The following is a 24,059-nucleotide window of genomic DNA, read 5'->3' on the forward strand; positions in this document are numbered from 1 at the left end:
TTAGGTGTCGGCGACGTTGAGGGGGGCAGATTAGGGGGTTAATAAATATAATATAGTGGTCGCGGTGTTAGGGCAGCAGATTGAGGGGCTCATAGCTATAATGTAGGTGGCGGCGCTTTGCGGTCGGCAGATTAGGGGTTAATATTGTAAGTAGCTGGCGGGTCGCGACGTTGTGGGGGGCAGGTTAGGGGTTAATAAATATAATATAGGGTCGGCGGTGTTAGGGGCAGCAGATTAGGGGTACATAGCTATAATGTAGGTGGCGGCGCTTTGCGGTCGGCAGATTAGGGGTTAATTATTGTAAGTAGCTGGCGGCGACGTTGTGGGGGGCAGGTTAGGGGTTAATAAATTATAAATATAGGGGTCGGCGGTGTTAGGGGCAGCAGATTAGGGGTACATAGGGATACTTAGCTGGCGGCACTTTGCGGTCGGCAGATTAGGGGTTAAAAAAAAAAACCGAGTGGCAGGTTTTTGTGGGGGGACCTAAGTTTAGGGGTACATAGGTAGTTTATGGGTGTTAGGGTACTTTAGGGTACAGTAGTTAAGAGCTTTATGAACCGGCGTTAGCCCAGAAAGCTCTTAACTCCTGCTTTTTTTCTGCGGCTGGAGTTTTGTCGTTAGAGCTCTAACGCTCACCTTCAGAAACGACTCAAAATACCGGAGTTAGGAAGATCCCATTGAAAAGATAGGATACGCAATTGACGTAAGGGGATCTGCGGTATGGAAAAGTCGCGGCTGAAAAGTGAGCGGTTAGACCCTTTTTTAAGTGACTCCAATACCGGCGGTAGCCTAAAACCAGCGTTAGGAGCCTCTAACGCTGGTTTTCACGGCTACCGCCAAACTCCAAATCTAGGTCTTAGCTTTTTGTTCACACTTTGTGCCTGTCATATAGTTATATTTTAGTGTTGTATAACATGTCTAAAATGTGTCAGCTTTTAAGTCATACTTTACACAATATTAAACTGACTCGATGTCACTTCTTGTTCTCTCTTTATATTGTAAGAATAGTAATTCCACTGTCAACGGCTATTTGTGGTTTAATATATATTCAGGTCCCTTTAAAGGGAAGTTGTTGAAACACTACTCAGGTAGTCTTCAAGCCATTATCTTTATCTATTTTATTGTTAAAGAGTAATCCTTTATGATAATTAAGGATCCATTAAAATGTAATATCAAACTAAAGTTTATCATGTAACCAAATTATTAAAAGGCTTAGAAATGTATTTAATATATTTGTAATTGTATAAGCCTTTATTTGTATGCTTACATATTTTTGATTAAATAATTCTCATGACCTCTCTGTCAATACTATCATAGTATGTATGACTGTTTATTTGGTTTGTAACTTGAGGTTTGAATCACTGTAATCTTCTTGTCCCCAAAAAATAAGGCTAGTTCAACTGTTCTTAATTGACAACAGTGATATATAATGGTATATTGCAATATATACAATGTTATAGTGCTCCACATTTGTGGAATTAATTTTTTTTTAAATAAACTGTTGTGCATTACCATATATATTTCTCCCCTTTTTTTTTTATAAAAAAAATTGGGGGCGTGGTTGGGGCGGGGAGATAGGGGGCCCCTATTTGTCATCCTGTCTCGGGCCCCACAATGGTTAGGGCCAGCCCTGTTCACAGCTAATCACAAGTTCTTTATCCTTGAGAAATAAACCTAATATCTGTCTTAAGTGAAAATAAAATGTGCTTATAAAGGGGAAATAAGTGGTAACAATTCGATACCGACCAAAAAACAAATACTCAATGTCAACAGTCCTCTGATGCAAAGTGGGACATCTTTATTTGTAGAAAGATCCTGAACAATGACATAGCATAAATCCATATACAATATGATACACTGTCACACCTGAGTTGATCCTACTCATGTGTGAGGGAGCTATAGGGTAAGCGCTCAACAAATAAATCTCCTGCTATAACAGCATACAGTTTATTAAAAATAGTAAAAACAGACATCACTAAGGGTATGGCAGCTTAGGCATACACCACAAGCCCTTTGATAATGAACTACAAAAACACAGTGGGCAGTTATCAAAGAACTCATATACACGTAATGTGGGTGTATGCCTAAGCTGCTATACCCTTAGTGATGTCTGTTTTTACTATTTTTAATAAACTGTATGCTGTTAAAACAGGAGATTTATTTATTGAGCGCTTACCCTATAAGTAGTTGTAGCTCCCTCACACGTGAGTTGTGAAAATGCTTGCCCAGGAATGTAAACCTCAGAAATTGATGATGATCCCTATGAATAGGAATATAAAGATAAGCATCTTTCAGATCTATAGAGCACATGTTTGTGTTGGGATTTGGCCCAGAGTTTGCTAAATTAAGGTTGACAAAAAAAAAGAAAGAAAGGGACTTGTGGCTAGCAGCCATCTTTTTAAACTCCTGAGTGGCTGTAAAAGATGCAACCGGCTTTGTGCCACAACAGTAGACATAAGGAACAAAATCATTGTGATTGGCAAGTTGAACAATGTTACAATCTCACATATGCCTAAAGTGATGAGTGGAAAAAATAGATGATAGACAGATAAATAGATAGATAGATATATGATTAATAGATAGATGGAAAGATAAATAGATAGATGATAGATAGATTAGATATAGATAGATAATAAATGTATATTTTGATAGATAGATTAATAGATAGATAGATAGATAGATGATAGATAGATAGATAGATTATATATAGATAGATAATGTATAGATTTAGATAGATAGATAGATTAGAAATAGATAGATAATATATAAATATATGGATAGATAGATAGATAGATAGATAGATAGATAGATTAGCTATAGATAGATAATAAATGTATATTTTGATAGATTAATAGATAGCTAGATAGATAGATAATATATACAGTGGGGCAAAAAAGTATTTAGTCAGCCAACAATTGTGCAAGTTCTCCCACTTAAGAAGATGAGAGAGGCCTGTAATTTTCATCATAGGTATACCTCAACTATGAGAGACAAAATGTGGAAACAAATCCAGACAATCAAATTGTATGATTTGGAAAGAATTTATTTGCATATTATGGTGGAAAATAAGTATTTGGTCACCTGCAAACAAGCAAGATTTCTGGCTCTCACAGACCTGTATCTTCTTCTTTTAGAGGCTCCTCTGTCCTCCACTCATTACCTGTATTAATGGCACCTGTTTGAACTTGTTATCAGTATAAAAGACACCTGTCCATAACCTCAAACAGTCACACTCCAAACTCCACTATGGTGAAGACCAAAGAGATGTCGAAGGACACCAGAAACAAAATTGTAGACCTGCACCAGGCTGGGAAGACTGAATCTGCAATAGGCAAGCAGCTTGGTGTGAAGAAATCAACTGTGGGAGCAATAATTAGAAAATGGAAGACATATAAGACCACTGATAATCTTTCTCGATCTGGGTCTCCACGCAAGATCTCACCCCGTGGGGTCAAAATGATCACAAGAACGGTGAGCAAACATCCCAGAACCACATGGGTGGACCTAGTAAATGACCTGCAGAGAGCTGGGACCAACGTAACAAAGTCTACCATCAGTAACACACTACGCCGCCAGGGACTCAGATCCTGCAGTGCCAGACGTGTCCCCCTGCTTAAGCCAGTACATGTCCGGGCCCGTCTGAAGTATGCTAGAAATCATTTGGATGATCCAGAAGCGGATTGGGAGAATGTCATATGGTCAGATGAAACCAAAGTAGAACTGTTTGGTAGAAACACAACTCGTCGTGTTTGGAGGAGAGAGAATGCTGAGTTGCAACCAAAGAACACTATACCTACTGTGAAGCATGGGGGTGTCAACATCATGTTTTGGGGCTGTTTCTCTGCAAAGGGAACAGGACAACTGATCCATGTACATGAAAGAATGAATGGGGCCATTTATCGTGAGATTTTGAGTGCAAACCTCCTTCCATCAGCAAGGGCATTGAAGATGAAATGTGACTGGGTCTTTCAGCATGACAATGATCCCAAACACACCGCCCGGGCAATGAAGGAGTGGCTTCGTAAGAAGCATTTCAAGGTCCTGGAGTGGCCTAGCCAGTCTCCAGATCTCAACCCCATAGAAAACCTTTGGAGGGAGTTGAAATTCTGTGTTGCCCAGCGACAGCCCCAAAACATCACTGCTCTAGAGAAGATCTGCATGCAGGAATGGGCCAACATACCAGCAACAGTGTGTGACAACCTTGTGAAGACTTACAGAAAACGCTTGACCTCTGTCATTGCCAACAAAGTATATATAACAAAGTATTGAGATTAACTTTTGATATTGACCAAATACTTATTTTCCACTATAATTTGCAAATAAATTCTTTCCAACTCAGACAATGTGATTGTCTGGATTTGTTTCCACATTTTGTCTCTCATAGCTGAGGTATACCTACGATGAAAATTACAGGCCTCTCTCATCTTCTTAAGTGGGAGAACTTGCACAATTGGTGGCTGACTAAATACTTTTTTGCCCCACTGTAGATAGAGAGATAGATAGATAATATATAGATTTAGATAGATAGATTAGAAATAGATAGATAATATATAAATATATGTTTAGATATATTAGATATAGATAAAAAATAAATGTATATTTTGATAGATAGATTGAGAGATAGATAGATAAATAGAAATAGATTGATAATAGATATATATTTAGAAAGATAGATTAGATAGATAGATAGATAATATATATATATATATATATATATATATATATATATATAGATGATAGATAGATAGATAGATAGATAGATAGATTAGAGATAGATTAAATATAAATAGATAGATAGATAGATCGATAGATTAGAGATAGATATAGATAGATAGATAGATAGATAGATAGATAGATAGATAGAATTAGATAGATAGATTAGATATAGAAAGATAGATGATAAATCATAGATAGATAGATAAATAGATAGATAGATAAATAGATCTGCTGCCACAATCTCTGTTTTCTGCCTGGTAGATTACAAGTTATGCGCATTAGAGGGTATTTAACGAACACAACAAAAGTTGCGTTATTTTACCCTCCATAGCGCTGCAATTACAAGTTTTCAAACAGTCAGCTTGTGCATGCGATATGGTTGCGTTGAGCTCCATACCGCACAAAATACAAGTGCTGTTTTGACGTGCTCGTGCACGCTTTCCCCATAGACATCAATGGTCTTTATCCAGTCGGCGAGGTCTTCATCCGTCCAGGCGGCGTCTTCTATCTTCATCCCGGCTGCGTCTTCTATCTTCATTCCAGCAGCGTGGAGCAGGTCCATCCTGAAGACATCCGGCGCAGAGCATCCTCTTCATATGGTCGCCACTGTATACTGAATCTTCAATGCAAGGGAGCCTTTTCAAAATGGCGTCCGTTGCATTCCTATTGGCTGATTTGATTTTTTAAATTCAAATCAGCCAATAGGATGAGAGCTACTGAAATCCTATTGGCTGTTCAAATCAGCCAATAGGATGAGAGCTACTAAATTTCTATTGGCTATTCAAATCAGCCATTAGAATTTCAAAAATCAAATCAGCCTATAGGAATGCAAGGGGCGCCATTTTGAAAAGGCTCCCTTGCATTGAAGATTCAGTATAGGGCAACGACCGTGTGAAGAGGACGCTCCACGGCGGATGTCTCAGGATGGACCTGCTCCGCACCCCCGGGATGTAGGTAGAAGATGCCCCCTGGATGAAGATAATAGACGCCGCCTAGATGGATGAAGACCTCGCCACCTGGATGAAGACCTCTCACTGCCTGGATGTCCGGACTTCAGAAACTGTAAGTGGATCTTCAGGGGTTAGTGTTATGATTTTGTAACCTTTTTTTGTGTGGGTTTTTTTTTTAGATTAGGGTTTGGGCTAGCTTAAAAGAGCTTAATGACATTTTCAGGGCAAGCAAAAGGGCTGAATGCCCTTTTAAGGGCAATGCCCATACAAATGCACTTTTCAGGGCAATGGGGAGCTTAGGTTATTTTAGATTTAGGTTTTTTATTTGGGGGGGCAGGTTGGGTGGGTGGTGCGTTTAACTGTTGGGGAGGGTGTTTGTATTTTTTTTACAGGTAAAAGAGCTGATATCTTTGGGGCAATGTCCCACAAAAGGCCCTTTAAGGCCCATTGGTAGTTTATTGTAGGCTAGGTTTTTTTTTATTTTGGGGGGCTTTTTTATTTTGAAAGAGCTATTAGATTAGGTGTAATTCTTTTTTATTTTTGATAATGTGTTTTTTTATTTTTTGTAATTTATGCCTAGATTACGAGTTTTGTAGTAACAGGGGTGCGGTGCTAATGAGCAGTTTATGCTCACCGCTCACCTACAGACAGCGATGGTATTACGAGTTTTTACAAACACGGCGTTAGCCGCAGAAAAGTGAGCGGAGAGCAAAATTTAGCTCCACATCTCACCTCAATACCAGCGCTGCTTACAGTAGCAGTGAGCTGGCTAAAAGTGCTCGTGCACGATTTTCCCATAGGAATCAATGGAGGAGAGCCGGCTGAAAAAAAGTCTAACACCTGCAAAAAAGCAGTGTAAAGTTCCTAACGCAGCCCCATTGATTCCTATGGGGACATAAAAGTTATGTCTACACCTAACACCCTAACATGAACCCCGAGTCTAAACTCCCCTAATCTTACACTTATTAACCCCTAATCTGCCGCCCCCAACATCGCCGACACCTACATTATATTATTAACCCCTAATCTGCTGCTCTGGACACCGCCGCCACCTACATTATACTTATGAACCCCTAATCTACTGCCCCCAACATCGCTGAACCCTACATTTTATTTATTAACCCCTACTCTGCCACCCCCAATGTCACCGCCACCTACCTACACTTATTAACCTCCTTATCTGCCGTCCCCAATGTCGCCGCCACTATATTAAAGTTCTTAAACCCTAAACCTAAGTCTAACCCTAACCCCCCCAACTTAAATATAATTTAAATAAATATAAATAAAATTACTGCAATTAACTAAATTATTCCTATTTAAAACTAAATACTTACCTATAAAATAAACCTAAGATAATTACAATATAACTAATAGTTACATTGTAGCTATCTTAGGTTTTTATTTTTATTTTACAGGCAACTTTGTATTTATTTTAACTAGGTAGAATAGTTAGTAAATAATTATTAACTATTTAATAGCTACCTAGTTAAAATAAAGAAAAATTTACCTGTAAAGTAAAACCTAACCTAAGTTACAATTACACCTAACACTACGCTGCAATTAAATTAATTACCTAAATTAACTACAATTAAATACAATTAAATGAAATTATCTAAAGTACGAAAAAAAAACCACTAAATTACAGAAAATAATATAAAAAATTACAAGTTTTTTAAACTAATTACACCTAATCTAATCCCCCTAATAAAATAAAAAAGCCCCCCAAAATAATAAAAATCCCTACCCTATACTAAATTACAAATAGCCCTTAAAAGGGCCTTTTGCGGGGCATTGCCCCAAAGTAATCAGCTCTTTTACCTGTAAAAAAAAATACAATACCCCCCCAACATTAAAACCCACCACCCACACACCCAACCCTACTCTAAAACCCACCCAATCCCCCCTTAATAAAACCTAACACTAACCCCTTGAAGATCACCCTACCTTGAGAAGTCTTCACCCAACCGGGCCGAAGTCCTCAACGAAGCCGGGCGAAGTGGTCCTCCAGACGGGCAGAAGTCTTCATCCAAGCCGGGAAGAAGAGGTCCTCCAGACGGGCAGAAGTCTTCATCCAGACGGCATCTTCTATCTTCATCCATCCGGCGTGGAGCGAGTTCATCTTCAAGACATCCGACGCGGAGCATCCTTCCTGGCCGACGACTACCCGACGAATAAAGGTTCCTTTAAGTGACGTCATCCAAGATGGCGTCCCTTCAATTCCGATTGGCTGATAGAATTCTCAATTTTAATACAGCCCTTCTCTTCCCTCACATTTTCTTCATTTCAAGCACACATGATTCATTTATTTTCTCCCCTCTCTATACATGTTGCAGTAATATACCGCCCCCCTGGCTCCCCAACTCAACTTTTTAGATCACTTTGCTACCTGGCTTCCTTATTTCCATTCCTCAGACACCCCTGCCCTTATTCTTGGCGACTTCAACATCCCTCTTGACAATCCCACTACCTCCTCTGCAAAACAACTTCTGCAACTCACTTCCTCTTTTGGCCTGTCACAATGGACTGACTCTCCCACTCATAAAGATGGTCACTCCCTTGATCTGATTTTCAGCTATCGATGCACTCAAATTTCAGAAACTCCCCTTTTCCTGTTTCTGACCATCATCTCCTAACGTGCAACACCACTTCCCTCCCTACAACCCCCCCTTCCTCTACCCCTTACACCCAACTTCACAGAAGCACTAAGTCATTAGATCAGCAACAGCTCGCTAGATCTCTTGAACCTCTCCTCTCTTCCATCACCACCTTTTCCTGCCCTGACCAATCTATCTGCCACTATAACTCCACCCTTACATTGGTCATTGACACTCTGGCCCCTCCTACCATAGTTCGGAAACCACACTCTCACCCTCAGCATACTCCTCTGACATGATACCTACGCAGATGTTCCCGTACTGCTGAGCGACACTGAAGGAAATCTCGGAGTTTAGCTGACTTCCTTCACTACAAGTTCATCCTAAACTTCTACTAATCTGCCCTTAATCTATAGAAGCAACGGTAGTTCTCTAATCTCATCTCTACTCTTTCCTCTAACCCAAAATGTCTGTTTTCCATGTTCCTCTCCACCCACCCCACCTCCTAATACAACTTCTCAGCTCAAGATTTTGCCAGCCACTTCAATAACAAAATTGACACCATCAGAAATGAAATCAGCTCTCAACATACTACCAATCTCCCACCCCCTTAAAAGCTCACAATCATCCAAAACCCAAATACCCATAAGTGTAGCTCTTTTGCCCCTGTTACAGAGGAAGAAGTTTCTGCCCTTATACGGTCCTCCCACCTCACTATCTGTCCCCTTGACCCCATCCCCTCACAGCTACCCCCTTCCCTCTCTTCTACCCTCACCCACATACACACATTTTCAACCTCTCCCTCAGCACTGGTATATTTCCCTCATCTCTAAAACATGCACTGGTCACACCTATACTCAAAAAACCTTCCCTCGATCCAACCTCCCCATCCAACTACCGTCCTATTTCCCTACTCCCTCTGGCTTCAAAGCTCATCGAAAAGCTAGTATATGCACATCTAACCCACTGCAATCTGGATTTCCGCCCTATCACTCCAAAGAGACAGCAATTGTCAAGGTTACCAATGATCTACTTACAGCAAAATCCAAAGGCCACTTCTCTCTGCTTATCCTCCTTGATCTGTCTGCAGCCTTTGACACTGTTGACCACCCTCTTTTGCTCCAAACCCTCCAATCCTTCAGCTGTGACACAACTCTCTTGTGGTTCTCTTCCTATCTATCTAACCGTACCTTCAATCTACACGTCATCATTAGGTTCCTTAATAAAGTCCCACGGGTTTCAATATAATTTGTATGCCGATAACACCCAAATCTACCTCTCTGCACCAGACCTACCTCCTTCCTTACTAACCCGTGTCACTAACTGTCTTTCTCATATCTCATCTTGGATGTCCTCTAACTACCTTAACATAAATCTCTACAAAACTGAACTCCTCATTTTTCCCCCTTCTTCCAAAATCTCTATCCCCCAATTTTCTAAAACTGTTGATAATTCCATCATTACCCCTGCCCAGCATGACTCAGACCTTTCCTTCACTCCTCAGATTCAGTCCTTGGCTAAAGCCTGCCGCTTCCACCTTAAAAACATCTCTAAAATTAGACATTTCCTTACACAAGACACAACTAAGATTTTAATCCACTCTCTCATCCTTTCTCATCTCGACTACTGCAACTCCGTCCTCTCTGGTCTGCCTAGCTACCACCTAGCTCAGGGGTCAGCAACCTTCGGCTCCCAGATGTTTTGGAACTACATTTCCCATGATGCTCAGATAGCCTAAAGAGTGTCTCAGCATCGTGGGAAATGTAGTTCCAAAACATCTGGGAGCCGAAGGTTGCTGACCCCTGACCTAGCTCCTTTACAATCCATAATGAATGCCTCTGCCAGGCTCATCTTCCTTACACGTTGCTCTTCATCTGCTGCACCTCTCTGCCAACCCCTTCACTGGCTTCCTCTTGCCTCCAGGATTAAACACAAAATCCTCACTCTGACATACAAAGCCCTCAACTGCACTGCTCTCCCCCTACATTTTAAACCTTGTCTCCAGATACTCTCCCTCCCGTCCCCTTCACTCTGCTCACAATCTCCTACTCTTCTCCTCTCTTGTTACTTCCTCACATTCCAGTTTACAGGACTTCTCCAGACTGGCCCCCATCTTGTGGTACTCCCTGCCTCGCTCCATAAGACTCTCCCCTAGTTTTAACAGCTTCAAGTGCTCCCTAAAGACTCTACTATTCAGGAATGCATGCAACCAACCCTAACCTTTCCGAACTCCATTGTTTTCCCCTTGAACCCCTTAGAATGTAAGCCTATGAGCCCAGCTGTTTGCAGATCACCTTCATAAGAGCCGACTACAACAGTGTAACTCTCGGCAGGGCCCTCTACCCATTTGATCCCTATAAATGTTATCCTGTATACCAACTATGTTTATAGCGCTGCGGAATCTGTTGGTGCTCTACAAATACCTTTTAATAATAATAATTAAAGATGATAGATAGATAGAATGATAGATAGATAGATAGATAGATATAGATACAGTATATTAGATTGATTCTTTCAGGAACCAGATCTTACAATAATTACCTGGTAGTGATGTCGCGAACATAAAAATTTGGGTTCGCGAACGGCGAACGTGAACTTCCGCAAAAGTTCACGAACCGGCGAACCAGGCGAACCGCCATAGACTTCAATAGGCAGGCGAATTTTAAAACCCACAGGGACTCTTTCTGGCCACAATAGTGATGGAAAAGTTGTTTCAAGGGGACTAACACCTGGACTGTGGCATGCCGGAGGGGGATCCATGGCAAAACTCCCATGGAAAATTACATAGTTGATGCAGAGTCTGGTTTTAATCCATAAAGGGCATAAATCACCTAACATTCCTAAATTGTTTGGAATAACGTGCTTTAAAACATTAGGTATGATGTTGTATCGATCAGGTAGTGTAAGGGTTACGCCCGCTTCACAGTGCCCAGTGTAGGTGATATACCTGCCCTGACCATGCTTTGCAGACCAGGTATCAGTGGTCAGATGAACCCTTGCCCCAACACTGTGTGCCAGACATGCCATTATAGCAGACTTATATGGCTTTGGCGTTGCTTTTTGGTAATTAGAAGGCTGCTAAATGCCACTGTGCACCACACGTGTTTTATGCCCAGCAGTGAAGGGGTTAATTAGGGAGCATGTAGGGAGTAGTGATGTCGCGAACAGTTCACCGGAGAACAGTTCCCGGTGATCTTAGCTTGTTCGCCGTGGCGGGCGAACATATGCGATGTTCGATCCGCCCCCTATTCGTCATCATTGAGTAAACTTTGACCCTGTATCTCACAGTCTGCAGACACATTTCAGCCAATCAGCAGCAGACACTCCCTCCCAGACCCTCCCAGCTCCTGGGCAGCAGCCATTTTAGATTCATTATGATCCTGCATTCTTAGTGAGAGGAGGGATAGTGCTTCTGCTGCTGATTTTATAGGGAAATTGATAGCTAGGCTAGTGTATTCAGTGTCCACTACAGTCCTGAAGGACTCTTATCCAGTACAATTTTTGACTATTCTTGCTAAAGAAGCAGGGTAGTCAAGCAAGAAAGAGATGCTTATATACACTGATATGATATCTTTATTAATTATTATTAAGTCATAATTACTGTGCCATGAAAAACTACCAGTACTGGGTGTTAAAAATTAACTTTTATTGTTATCATTTAAAAGACTTTTTAAATGATAACAATAAAAGTTAATTTTTAACACCCACTTTTTTGTTACATAGTCCTGAAGGACTCATCTGATCTCTGCTGTAAGGACAGCACCCCAAAAAAACTTCAGTCGTTTTTTTTTTGTTTTTTTTTGTAATCCAATTGCATTTGCCTGCCTGTCAGCGTGTGTGTCAGGCTCACAGCATATACTGTGCCTACTTGCTCACTGCCACCACTCATATCTGGTGTAACATTAGTGTAAATTAAAAAAACAAAACTTTTACATCAGTCTGCTAGTGTAATCTAATTTCAGTTGCCAGCAGGCCTGTGTGTCAGGCTCACAGCATATACTGTGCCTAATTGCTCAGTGCCACCACTCATATCTGGTGTAACATTAGTGTAAATTTTTTAAAAAAAAACTTTTACATCAGTCTGCTAGTGTTATTTAATTGCAGTTGCCAGGCCAGCCTGCCACTAGTGCCAGCCTGTGTGTCAGGCTCACAGCATATACTGTGCCTACTTCCTCAGTGACACCACTCATATCTGTTGTAACATTAGTGTAAATTTAAAAAAAAAAAAAACTTTTACATCAGTCTGCTAGTGTTATTTAATTTTAGTTGCCAGGCCAGCCTGCCACTGCCAACCTGTGTGTCAGGCTCACAGCATATACTGTGCCTACTTCCTCAGTGCCACCACTAATATCTGTTGTAACATTAGTGTAAAAAATTTTTAAAAAAACTTTTACATCAGTCTGCTAGTGTTATTTAATTTTAGTTGCCAGGCCAGCCTGCCACTAGTGCCAGCCTGTGTGTCAGGCTCACAGCATATACTGTGCCTACTTCCTCAGTGCCACCACTCATATCTGTTGTAACATTAGTGTAAATTAAAAAAAAAAAACTTTTACATCAGTCTGCTAGTGTTATTTAATTTTAGTTGCCAGGCCAGCCTGCCACTAGTGCCAGCCTGTGTGTTAGGCTCACAGCATATACTGTGCCTACTTCCTCAGTGCCACCACTCATATCTGTTGTAACATTAGTGTAATTTTTTTTAAAAAAAACTTTTACATCAGTCTGCTAATGTTATTTAATTTTAGTTGCCAGGCCAGCCGCCACTAGTGCCAGCCTGTGTGTCAGGCTCACAGCATATACTGTGCCTACTTCCATCCACAGTGCCACCACTCATATCTGTTGTAACATTAGTGTAATTTTTAAAAAAAAACTTTTACATCAGTCTGCTAGTGTTATTTAATTTTAGTTGCCAGGCCAGCCTGCCACTAGTGCCAGCCTGTGTGTCAGGCTCACAGCATATACTGTGCCTACTTCCTCAGTGCCACCACTCATATCTGTTGTAACATTAGTGTAATTTAAAAAAAAAAAAACTTTTACATCAGTCTGCTAGTGTTATTTAATTTTAGTTGCCAGGCCAGCCGCCACTAGTGCCAGCCTGTGTGTCAGGCTCACAGCATATACTGTGCCTACTTCCATCCACAGTGCCACCACTCATATCTGTTGTAACATTAGTGTAATTTAAAAAAAAAAACTTTTACATCAGTCTGCTAGTGTTATTTAATTTTAGTTGCCAGGCCAGCCTGCCACTAGTGCCAGCCTGTGTGTCAGGCTCACAGCATATACTGTGCCTACTTCCTCAGTGCCACCACTCATATCTGTTGTAACATTAGTGTAAATTTAAAAAAAAAAAAACTTTTACATCAGTCTGCTAGTGTTATTTAATTTTAGTTGCCAGGCCAGCCTGCCACTAGTGCCAGCCTGTGTGTCAGGCTCACAGCATATACTGTGCCTACTTCCTCAGTGCCACCACTCATATCTGTTGTAACATTAGTGTAAATTAAAAAAAAAAAAAAAAATTACATCAGTCTGCTAGTGTTATTTAATTTTAGTTGCCAGGCCAGTCTGCCACTAGTGCCAGCCTGTGTGTCAGGCTCACAGCATATAATGTGCCTACTTCTATCCTCAGTACCACCACTCATATCTGTTGTAACATTAGTGTAAATTTTTAAAAAAAAAACTTTTACATCAGTCTGCTAGTGTTATTTAATTTTAGTTGCCAGGCCAGCCGCCACTAGTGCCAGCCTGTGTGTCAGGCTCACAGCATATAATGTGCCTACTTCTATCCTCAGTACCACCACTCATATCTGTTGTAACATTAGTGTAAACTTTTTAAAAAAAAACTTTTACATCAGTCTGCTAGTGTTAGTGCGTGACTTATCTGCCAACAACTAGGGTTCAAGTCCCAATGTTTTAGGGCAACAATACCTAATTTTTCAGGCATGTGTACATGCCTAATTTTTCTGGCCTCTGGTGCTGCACTGTGGCTTCAAAACCAAAACCAAAAAAAAAGGCACATAACAGGAATTAAACTGCTAAGAATAGTACTACTTAACACACCACTCATATCTGGTGGCACAGTAGATTGCACGTGCAGTGCCCCAAATTTGAAATAGGAGGACTGACCAAGCATTTTTTTCCATCTCCCGGTTCCTAAAATCCATGCCATATACACCTCCCCCAATAGGGGGAGTAACAGGTATTAAACTGCTAAGAATAGTGCTACTAACACACCACTCATATCTGGTGGCACAATAGATTGCACGGGCAGTGCCCCAAATTTGAAGCAGGAGGACCGACCGGACCGAGCATCTTTTTCCATCTCCCAGTTCCGAAAATCCATGCCATATACACGTCCCCTGGCGCCGCAACTGCCTCTGGGAACCTTACCATGGGTCCCAGACCGCACGTCTTGTAATTCTCTGTCTGTGAAATTATATATCGATCAAATCAATCTATTTATCTATCAAATCTATCTAACTATCAATCGTATCTATCAAATGTATATTGCATCTATTGATCTATGTAATTCGTATCTATCAAATGTATATTGCATCTATTGATCTATGTAATTCGTATCTATCAAATGTATATTGCATCTATTGATCTATGTAATTTGTATCTATCATATGTATATTGCATCTATTGATCTATTGATCTATGTAATCTATGTATCTATCTATCCAATCTATCTATCTGGTGGTTGTGCAAATGGACTGTTTGCGGTTGTTTGCGGTGCGTTACACGGGGAGTTTGGTCTGTCACTGTGAAGCGGGCGTAAATCGCCATAGAACAAGCCACTGAGCTGTTGTTCGTTCCTGGTAGAGCGCTTCTCTCTTTGTATGCAAATTATTATGACCCTGGGGAAGTCTCCCTATGGGTGATGGGGGAAACCAGACGTGGACTCCTTGCCCAGTGTGCTTAGAGGAATGTGGCTGCACCTCACTGACGAGGCCCATAGGAGGCCGAAACGATCGTCTGGGGTTGTCATGTTCCTTGTTCAGAGGAGAATTGCCTGGTATTTCGGGGCTGGACTGACCTTACTTGGCGGGATCAGACTGATATACTTCAGGAAAGTTTTCTTCTGTGAAAAGCACACTGGTCTAAAAGAGGCTGCTTCCGGGTGGTAAATCGCCATAGAACAAGCCACTGAGCTGTTGTTCGTTCCTGGTAGAGCGCTTCTCTCTTTGTATGCAAATTATTATGACCCTGGGGAAGTCTCCCTATGGGTGATGGGGGAAACCAGACGTGGACTCCTTGCCCAGTGTGCTTAGAGGAATGTGGCTGCACCTCACTGACGAGGCCCATAGGAGGCCGAAACGATCGTCTGGGGTTGTCATGTTCCTTGTTCAGAGGAGAATTGCCTGGTATTTCGGGGCTGGACTGACCTTACTTGGCGGGATCAGACTGATATACTTCAGGAAAGTTTTCTTCTGTGAAAAGCACACTGGTCTAAAAGAGGCTGCTTCCGGGTGGTAAATCGCCATAGAACAAGCCACTGAGCTGTTGTTCGTTCCTGGTAGAGCGCTTCTCTCTTTGTATGCAAATTATTATGACCCTGGGGAAGTCTCCCTATGGGTGATGGGGGAAACCAGACGTGGACTCCTTGCCCAGTGTGCTTAGAGGAATGTGGCTGCACCTCACTGACGAGGCCCATAGGAGGCCGAAACGATCGTCTGGGGTTGTCATGTTCCTTGTTCAGAGGAGAATTGCCTGGTATTTCGGGGCTGGACTGACCTTACTTGGCGGGATCAGACTGATATACTTCAGGAAAGTTTTCTTCTGTGAAAAGCACACTGGTCTAAAAGAGGCTGCTTCCGGGTGGTAAATCGCCATAGAACAAGCCACTGAGCTGTTGTTCGTTCCTGGTAGAGCGCTTCTCTCTTTGTATGCAAATTATTATGACCCTGGGGAAGTCTCCCTATGGGTGATGGGGGAAACCAGACGTGGACTCCTTGCCCAGTGTGCTTAGAGGAATGTGGCTGCACCTCACTGACGAGGCCCATAGGAGGCCGAAACGATCGTCTGGGGTTGTCATGTTCCTTGTTCAGAGGAGAATTGCCTGGTATTTCGGGGCTGGACTGACCTTACTTGGCGGGATCAGACTGATATACTTCAGGAAAGTTTTCTTCTGTGAAAAGCACACTGGTCTAAAAGAGGCTGCTTCCGGGTGGTAAATCGCCATAGAACAAGCCACTGAGCTGTTGTTCGTTCCTGGTAGAGCGCTTCTCTCTTTGTATGCAAATTATTATGACCCTGGGGAAGTCTCCCTATGGGTGATGGGGGAAACCAGACGTGGACTCCTTGCCCAGTGTGCTTAGAGGAATGTGGCTGCACCTCACTGACGAGGCCCATAGGAGGCCGAAACGATCGTCTGGGGTTGTCATGTTCCTTGTTCAGAGGAGAATTGCCTGGTATTTCGGGGCTGGACTGACCTTACTTGGCGGGATCAGACTGATATACTTCAGGAAAGTTTTCTTCTGTGAAAAGCACACTGGTCTAAAAGAGGCTGCTTCCGGGTGGTAAATCGCCATAGAACAAGCCACTGAGCTGTTGTTCGTTCCTGGTAGAGCGCTTCTCTCTTTGTATGTAACCCTTACACTACCTGATCGATACAACATCATACCTGATGTTTTAAAGCACGTTATTCCAAACAATTTAGGAATGTTAGGTGATTTATGCCCTTTATGGATTAAAACCAGACTCTGCATCAACTATGTAATTTTCCGTGGGAGTTTTGCCATGGATCCCCCTCCGGCATGCCACAGTCCAGGTGTTAGTCCCCTTGAAACAACTTTTCCATCACTATTGTGGCCAGAAAGAGTCCCTGTTGGTTTTAAAGTTTGCCTGCCTATTGAAGTCAATAGCGGTTCGCCCGGTTCGCGAACAGTCGCGGAAGCTCGAGTCCGCCATTCGCGAACCGAAATTTTTAGGTTTGCGACATCACTAGTAGGGAGCTTGTAGAGTTAATTTTAGCTTAAGTGTAGTGTAGTAGGCAACCCAAAGTATTGATCTAGGCCTATTTTGGTATATTTAATGCCAGCATTTCACCGCCAAATGCGATCAAATAAAAAAAAATTGTTCACTTTTTCTCACAGAAATTATTTACAAACAACTTATGCAATTATGGCATAAATGGTTGTAAATGCTTCTCTGGGATCCCCTTTGTTCAGAAATAGCAGACTTATATGGCTTTGGCGTTGCTTTTTGGTATTTAGAAGGCTGCTAAATGCCACTGCGCACCACACGTGTTTTATGCCCAGCAGTGAAGGGGTTAATTAGGGAGCAGGTAGGCAGCTTGTAGAGTTAATTTTAGCTTAAGTGTAGTGTAGTAGAAAACCCAAAGTATTTATCTAGGCCCATTTTGGTATATTTAATGCCACCATTTCACCGCCAAATGCGATCAAATTTAAAAAAAACTTAAATTTTTTCGCAATTTTAGGTTTCTCACTGAAATTATTTACAAACAGCGTGTGCAATTATGGCACAAATGGTTGTAAATGCTTCTCTGGGATCCCCTTTGTTCAGAAATAGCAGACATATATGACTTTGGCGTTGCTTTCTGGTAATTAGAAGGCCGCTAAATGCTGCTGCGCATCACACGTGTATTATGGCTAGCAGTGAAGGGGTTAATTAGGTAGTTTGTAGGGAGCTTGCAGGGTTAATTTTAGCTTTAGTGTAGAGATCAGCCTCCCACCTGACACATCAGACCCCCTGATCCCTCCCAAACAGCTCCCTTCCCTCCCCCACCCCACAATTGTCCCCGCCATCTTAAGTACTGGCAGAAAGTCTGTCAGTACTAAAATAAAAGGTTTTTTAAAAGAAAATAATTTATTTTTTAGCATATTTACATATGCTGTGGTGTAGCATCCCCCCCAAAACAGCTCTCTAACCCTCCCGATCTGCCTTATTGGCGGCCATCTTGGGTACTGGCAGCTGTCTGCTATTATTTCACAGTCAAAAAAGTGTTGTTTTTTTTAAATGTACACTACTGTTACACCAGATATGAGTGGTGGCACTGGGCAAGTGGGCACAGTATACGCTGTGAGCCTGACACACACGCTGGCAGGCAGGCAACTGCAATTAGATTACACAGGGGGAAAAAAAAAGCAGACTGATGTTCTAGCCCTAAAAAGGGCTTTTTGGGGTGCTGTCCTTACAGCAGAGTTCAGATGAGTCCTTCAGGACTGTAGTGGACACTGAATACACTAGCCTAGCTATCGATTTCCCTATTAAATCAGCAGCAGCTACACTGTCCCTCCTCTCACTAAGAATGCAGCTTCCGAATGAATCTAAAATGGATGCTGTCCAGGAGGTGGGAGGGTCTGGGAGGGAGGGTCTGCTGCTGATTGGCTGTAATGTGTTTTCTGACTGTGAAGTACAGGGTCAAAGTTTACTCAATGATGAGGAATAGGGGGCCGTCCGAACATCGCATATGTTCATCGTCCGCTGCGAACGCGAACATGCTATGTTCGCCGGGAACTATTCGCCGGCGAACTATTCGCGACATCACAATTACATGGTTCTAAAATAGTTAAATCTGTAGTATTAAAATATAATATATTAATAATTTTAACAATATAATAAACATTATCATATACAAATATTTTTCAGATTATTATGTAGTACACAGCTAATCACAAGTTGTCTATGCTTGAGAAATTAACCTAATACCTGTCTTATGATGACCAATGACCATGAGTCACCTCATGCAATGTTTACTATACTCCTATGATATTTACTATACTCCTATGATATTAATCTAGTGTGATTAAACAAAAATATATAGTATAAAACTCAGGTGCAGCTGAGAGTGAGTAATCTTTACCCTCTGATCGCAAGGATGGAGTCAAGCTCAGATCCCAGCTCTCTAATCACAAGGATCGAGTCAAGCTCAGATTCCAGCTCTCTGAAGCATTATCTGATGGAAGAGTTTAATCCCAGGCTTCTCTCTGACACTTATTTTTCACATAATTCTCATGATGAACTTTTTGAAGAATCAGCTTTATTACCATTGAGACTATTGAACAATGTGATGTCCACAGGTAAGCTACTATATACATGAGTGTGCATTTGTGAGATGTAATAAATTTCTTGTTTTATTTAACATATTACACTTAGAGGGGTTGCGCCCTGTTTCTTTCTTTTATATATATATATATATATATATATATATATATATATATATATATATAACACAGAGAGAAAACCCTGCACTCACTAGCAAGCGTTCAGCAGAATTGCAAAGGTTGTATTAATTTGTTTTATTAATTTGTTTTGCAATTTCCCCTATGGTTCTTGCACCCAGACCTGTCTGGGGTTAACTGCCTGTGACTCTGGGGACAGCACAGCTTCTTGTGAGTGCCACAGAGCACCCAGGGCTGAGCATGTTGCAGGATCATGGGATGTGTACCCAGTCCGGTCTAGGAGTGCAGTCCCCTTCCGTGTTTTGTATATGACTGGGGTGATTACATAAGCCTGTGCCCCCTTCACTTGTTCCCAGTTTTTTTTTATTGAGAGCTTGCATTGTGTGGCTGTTTTAGGGTCCCAGGTTTTTGGAAAGGACCTTGACGTGGTACCTGGGCTTGTCCCATTTGGCCAGATGCGGTAACTAACCTTTCCATTTTTGCTTTTAATCTTAGCTGAGAGCTTGCTAGTGAGTGCAGGGTTTTCTCTGTGTGTTGTATTAGTTTGTTTTGTAATTTACCCTATGGTTCTTGCACCCAGACCTGTCTGGGGTTAACTGCCTGTGACTCTGGGGACAGCACAGCTTCTTGTGAGTGCGACTAAGCACCCAGGGCTGAGCATGTTGCAGGGTCATGGGATGTGTACCTGGTCCAGTCTAGGAGTGCAGTCCCCTTCTGTGTTTTGAATATGGCTGGAATGATTACATAAGCCTGTGCACCCTTCACTTGTTCCCAGTTTGTTTGGATTGAGAGCTTGCATTGTGTGGCTGGTTTAGGGTCCCAGGTTTTTGGAAAGGACCTTGATGTGGTACCTGGGCTTGTCCCATTTGGCCAGATGCGGTAACTCACCTTTCCATTTTTGCTTTTAATCTTAGCTGAGAGCTTGCTGGTGAGTGCAGGGTTTTCTCTGTGTGTTGTATTAATTTATTTTGTAATTTCCCCTACGGTTCTTGCACCCAGACCTGTCTGGGGTTAACTGCCTGTGACTCTGGGGACAGCACAGCTTCTTGTGAGTGCAACTGAGTACCCAGGGCTGAGCATGTTGCAGGGTCATCGGATGTGTACCCGGTCCGGTCTAGGAGTGCAGTCCCCTTCCGTGTTTTGTATATGACTGGGGTGATTACATAAGCCTGTGCACCCTTCACTTGTTCCCAGTTTTTTTGGATTGAGAGCTTGCATTGTGTGGCTGTTTTAGGGTCCCAGGTTTTTGGAAAGGACCTTGACATGGTACCTGGGCTTGTCCCATTTGGCCAGATGCGTTAACTAACCTTTCCATTTTTGCTTTTAATCTTAGCTGAGAGCTTGCTAGTGAGTGCAGGGTTTCTCTGTGTGTTGTATTCATTTGTTTTGTAATTTCCCCTATGGTTCTTGCACCCAGACCTGTCTGGGGTTAACTGCCTGGGACTCTAGGGACAGCACAGCTTCTTGTGAGTGCCACTGAGCACCCAGGGCTGAGCATGTTGCAGGGTCATGGGATGTGTACCCGGTCTGGCCTAGGAGTGTAGTCCCCTTCAGTGTTTTGTATATGACTGGGGTGATTACGTAAGCCTGTGCACCCTTCACTTGTTCCCAGTTTGTTTGGATTGAGAGTTTGCATTGTGTGGCTGTTTTAGGGTCCCAGGTTTTTGGAAAGGACCTTGACATGGTACCTGGGCTTGTCCCATTTGGCCAGATGCGGTAACTCACCTTTCCATTTTTGCTTTTAATCTTAGCTGAGAGCTTGCTAGTGAGTGCAGTGTTTTCTCTGTGTGTTGTATTAGTTTGTTTTGTAATTTTCCCTATGGTTCTTGCACCCAGACCTGTCTGGGGTTAACTGCCTTTGACTCTGGGGACAGCACAGCTTCTTGTGAGTGCGACTGAGCACCCAGGGCTGAGCATGTTGCCTGGTCATGGGATGTGTACCCGGTCCGGTCTAGGAGTGCAGTTCCCTTCCGTGTTTTTTATATATATATAGCTGAAATATTGATATCATCATCATAATCAATCTGTAAAGTGCTACAGTAAAGGCTTCAGTAAATATATAATCATTGGTATACATGGTAATACAGCACAGAATTATGTAATGATAATGCAAGTTAATAAATGTTTTTAGACAAGAGCTCAACTTAAAAAAATATGGTAAAATCAAATCTTTTACTTCTATTTACTACACTAAAAACACTTAGGTAAAATGTGAATTGAATGTTTATAAAGGGAAAACATCCTCTCTCTAGAATTACTATCAAATGATTCCAGCATCTGGATACAGGGTCATGGGTATCTGCTATCTGTGTTTTGGCTTCCTTTGGTTATGTCAGAGACAGCTCTCAGATGCTCCTCCCATATATGTGAGAGGGCGTGACCTTATTGCCTGATCTCAATAGGCAAATGATGTGCCTGAATGCTGTATAAATCAGCACCCTATATCCCTCTGTCAACCTCAATTACACCCCTATAAATCATTCCTCAATAACTGGATCTCTATCTCCAGCAAATCTCTGTCTGTGCTCCCTAAAATACAATGGCCACTGAGCTTCAAATTAACAACAACTGGATCTCTCCTTCCTAAAACTTCCTAACCCGTCCTCAGTAGTAAAATGTTCTCTAAATAGCACATAAATAAGAGTCACAAACAGCATAGCTCTGCCTCTAATTGTCTTACACCACATGGTCTTCTAACTAACAAACACAAGTGCTTCACTCCCTAATTCTGCCTCAGCCCCTTATTTAGTGCAATAAACAAAATATATGCTTATCTGATAAATGCATTTGTCGCATGATGGTGAGAGTCCACAAGGAGAAGGCATCTCAACAGACCAGAGCTTTAAAGCCTTATCAATTCCTATAAACCTAAGTCATATTTATAGCTAAGTAGATGAGGAAAATGAGAAAAACATGAAAGATAAAGTGGGGCAAAAAAGTGCAAAACAAGTACTACTGCCACTTGAACAAAAACAAAGGGCTTGTGGACATTATAAAAGAATTGAATTTATTAGGTAAGCAATCATTTTGTTTTCTTTCATCAGATGGTGAGAGAGTCCATGAATTATCACATGTGGGAATCAAAACCCAAGTAGTGGAGTCCAAGAGACCACCATAAAATATAGGGGACAAACAAAAAAGGCAGAGGACATAAATATTCAGACACTACAGCCCACAAAACTTTCCTGCTAAAGGCAGCCTCGGAAAAAGTATAAACATCAAAGTTAAAAATCTTTGAAAAAGTGTGTAAAGAAGAACAAATAGCGTCTTACAAATGTGATGAATAGAAGCTTCATTACAAAAGGCCCAAGAAGTAGCAACTGCTCTAGTGGAATAAACGGTAATGCACTGAGGGGGAGTTTCCCATGACCAAATAAGCCTTGGGAATTAAAGCTTTAAGCTAAGCTGTTATTAACAGCTGTAGCTTTCTGACTTTGTGAGGCCCAAGAAAATGAACAAAAATAGAAGAAAAAAATCTGAAATCCTTTGTGGCTTCTACATAATGTGTGAGAGTTCTAAAACATCCAAGTTGTGGGGAAGATGCTCATTAGAATTTTTAGAAACCACAATTTCCTGATTAAGAGTATCTATAGATAACACCTTGGGAAGAAAAGAATAGCTAGTGGGAAAATCAGCCTTATCTTGATGCAAAATCAAAAAAGGAGGTGTCATTGACAAAGTTGAAACCTTAGACACCCTTCTAGCCAAGGAAATAGCTAGAAGAAAAAGAACCTTCCATGATAAAAGCTGAAGGTCCAAACCATGCATTGGCTCAAACAGAGGAGTCTAAAGAAACCTCAAAACCATATTAAGATTAAAAGAAGGAGAAACTAAATGAATAATTGGCTTAATTCTAATCAGAGCCTGATAAACAGCCTGAAAGTCAGGAATTTCCTTATGAAACAAAACATAAAGAGCAGAAAGCTGCCCCTTTAGTGAACCATCTAATAAACAGAATCAGAAAAACCTCTCTGCCTTAAAGCTAAACGTTCAATATCCAAGCCATTATGTTTGGAGAAGTTAGATCCTGATGAAAAAATGGACCTTGATACAGAAGGTCATGATGCAGAGGAAGAGGCCATAAAAGACAATTGAAAATCTGCACTAGATCTGCAAACCAAATCCTGCAAGGCCAAGCTGCAGCAATCAGAACTACTGATGATACCTCCTGCTTGATCCTGGCTATTACCCTTGGTAACAAAAAGAGGAAAAATGAAGGCCAGACAAAACAACCAAGGAGATACTAGAGCATCCAAAAACGCCACCTGAGGATTCCTGGACCTTGCAAAGTATATAGGGAGCTTGTTATTCAAGCGATAAACCTTCAGATCTCCTTCTGGAAGACCCATCAGGTCTACAATCCGACAGAAGACATCCACATGAAGAGACCATTTCCCTGGATGAAGGGATTGGTGACTGAGAAAGTCTGCTTCCCAATTGCTGACCCCTGCAATATGAACTTCAGAAATTATACAGGAATTGCTCTATGACCTAGTCAGAATTCTGGAAACCTCCCTCATTACCAGGGGACTGCGAGTTCCCACTTGATGATTGATGTAAGCCACTGATGTTACATTATATGAATGGAAATGCAGATAAATCTCTCTTCTCAAGAGAGACCAGAACTGAACGGCCCTATTGCATGGCCTAGCGGGAAG

The 24,059-nt window shown here is 41.7% G+C and overlaps 1 protein-coding gene across 1 annotated transcript in view; it reads left to right on the top strand.

The window, feature by feature from the left end:
- The first annotated feature begins 19,097 nt into the window (after positions 1-19,097).
- The window catches only part of LOC128636747 (indolethylamine N-methyltransferase-like), a 14,386-nt gene continuing 9,424 nt past the window's right edge, over positions 19,098-24,059 (top strand). Inside the window, exon 1 of the mRNA XM_053689729.1 lies at positions 19,098-19,299. Within this exon, the coding sequence (XP_053545704.1) occupies positions 19,098-19,299 (202 nt within the window). The remainder of the gene's footprint in view (positions 19,300-24,059) is intronic.

The sequence above is a fragment of the Bombina bombina genome, chromosome 7 (assembly GCF_027579735.1).
Source record: "Bombina bombina isolate aBomBom1 chromosome 7, aBomBom1.pri, whole genome shotgun sequence".
NCBI lineage: Eukaryota > Metazoa > Chordata > Amphibia > Anura > Bombinatoridae > Bombina > Bombina bombina.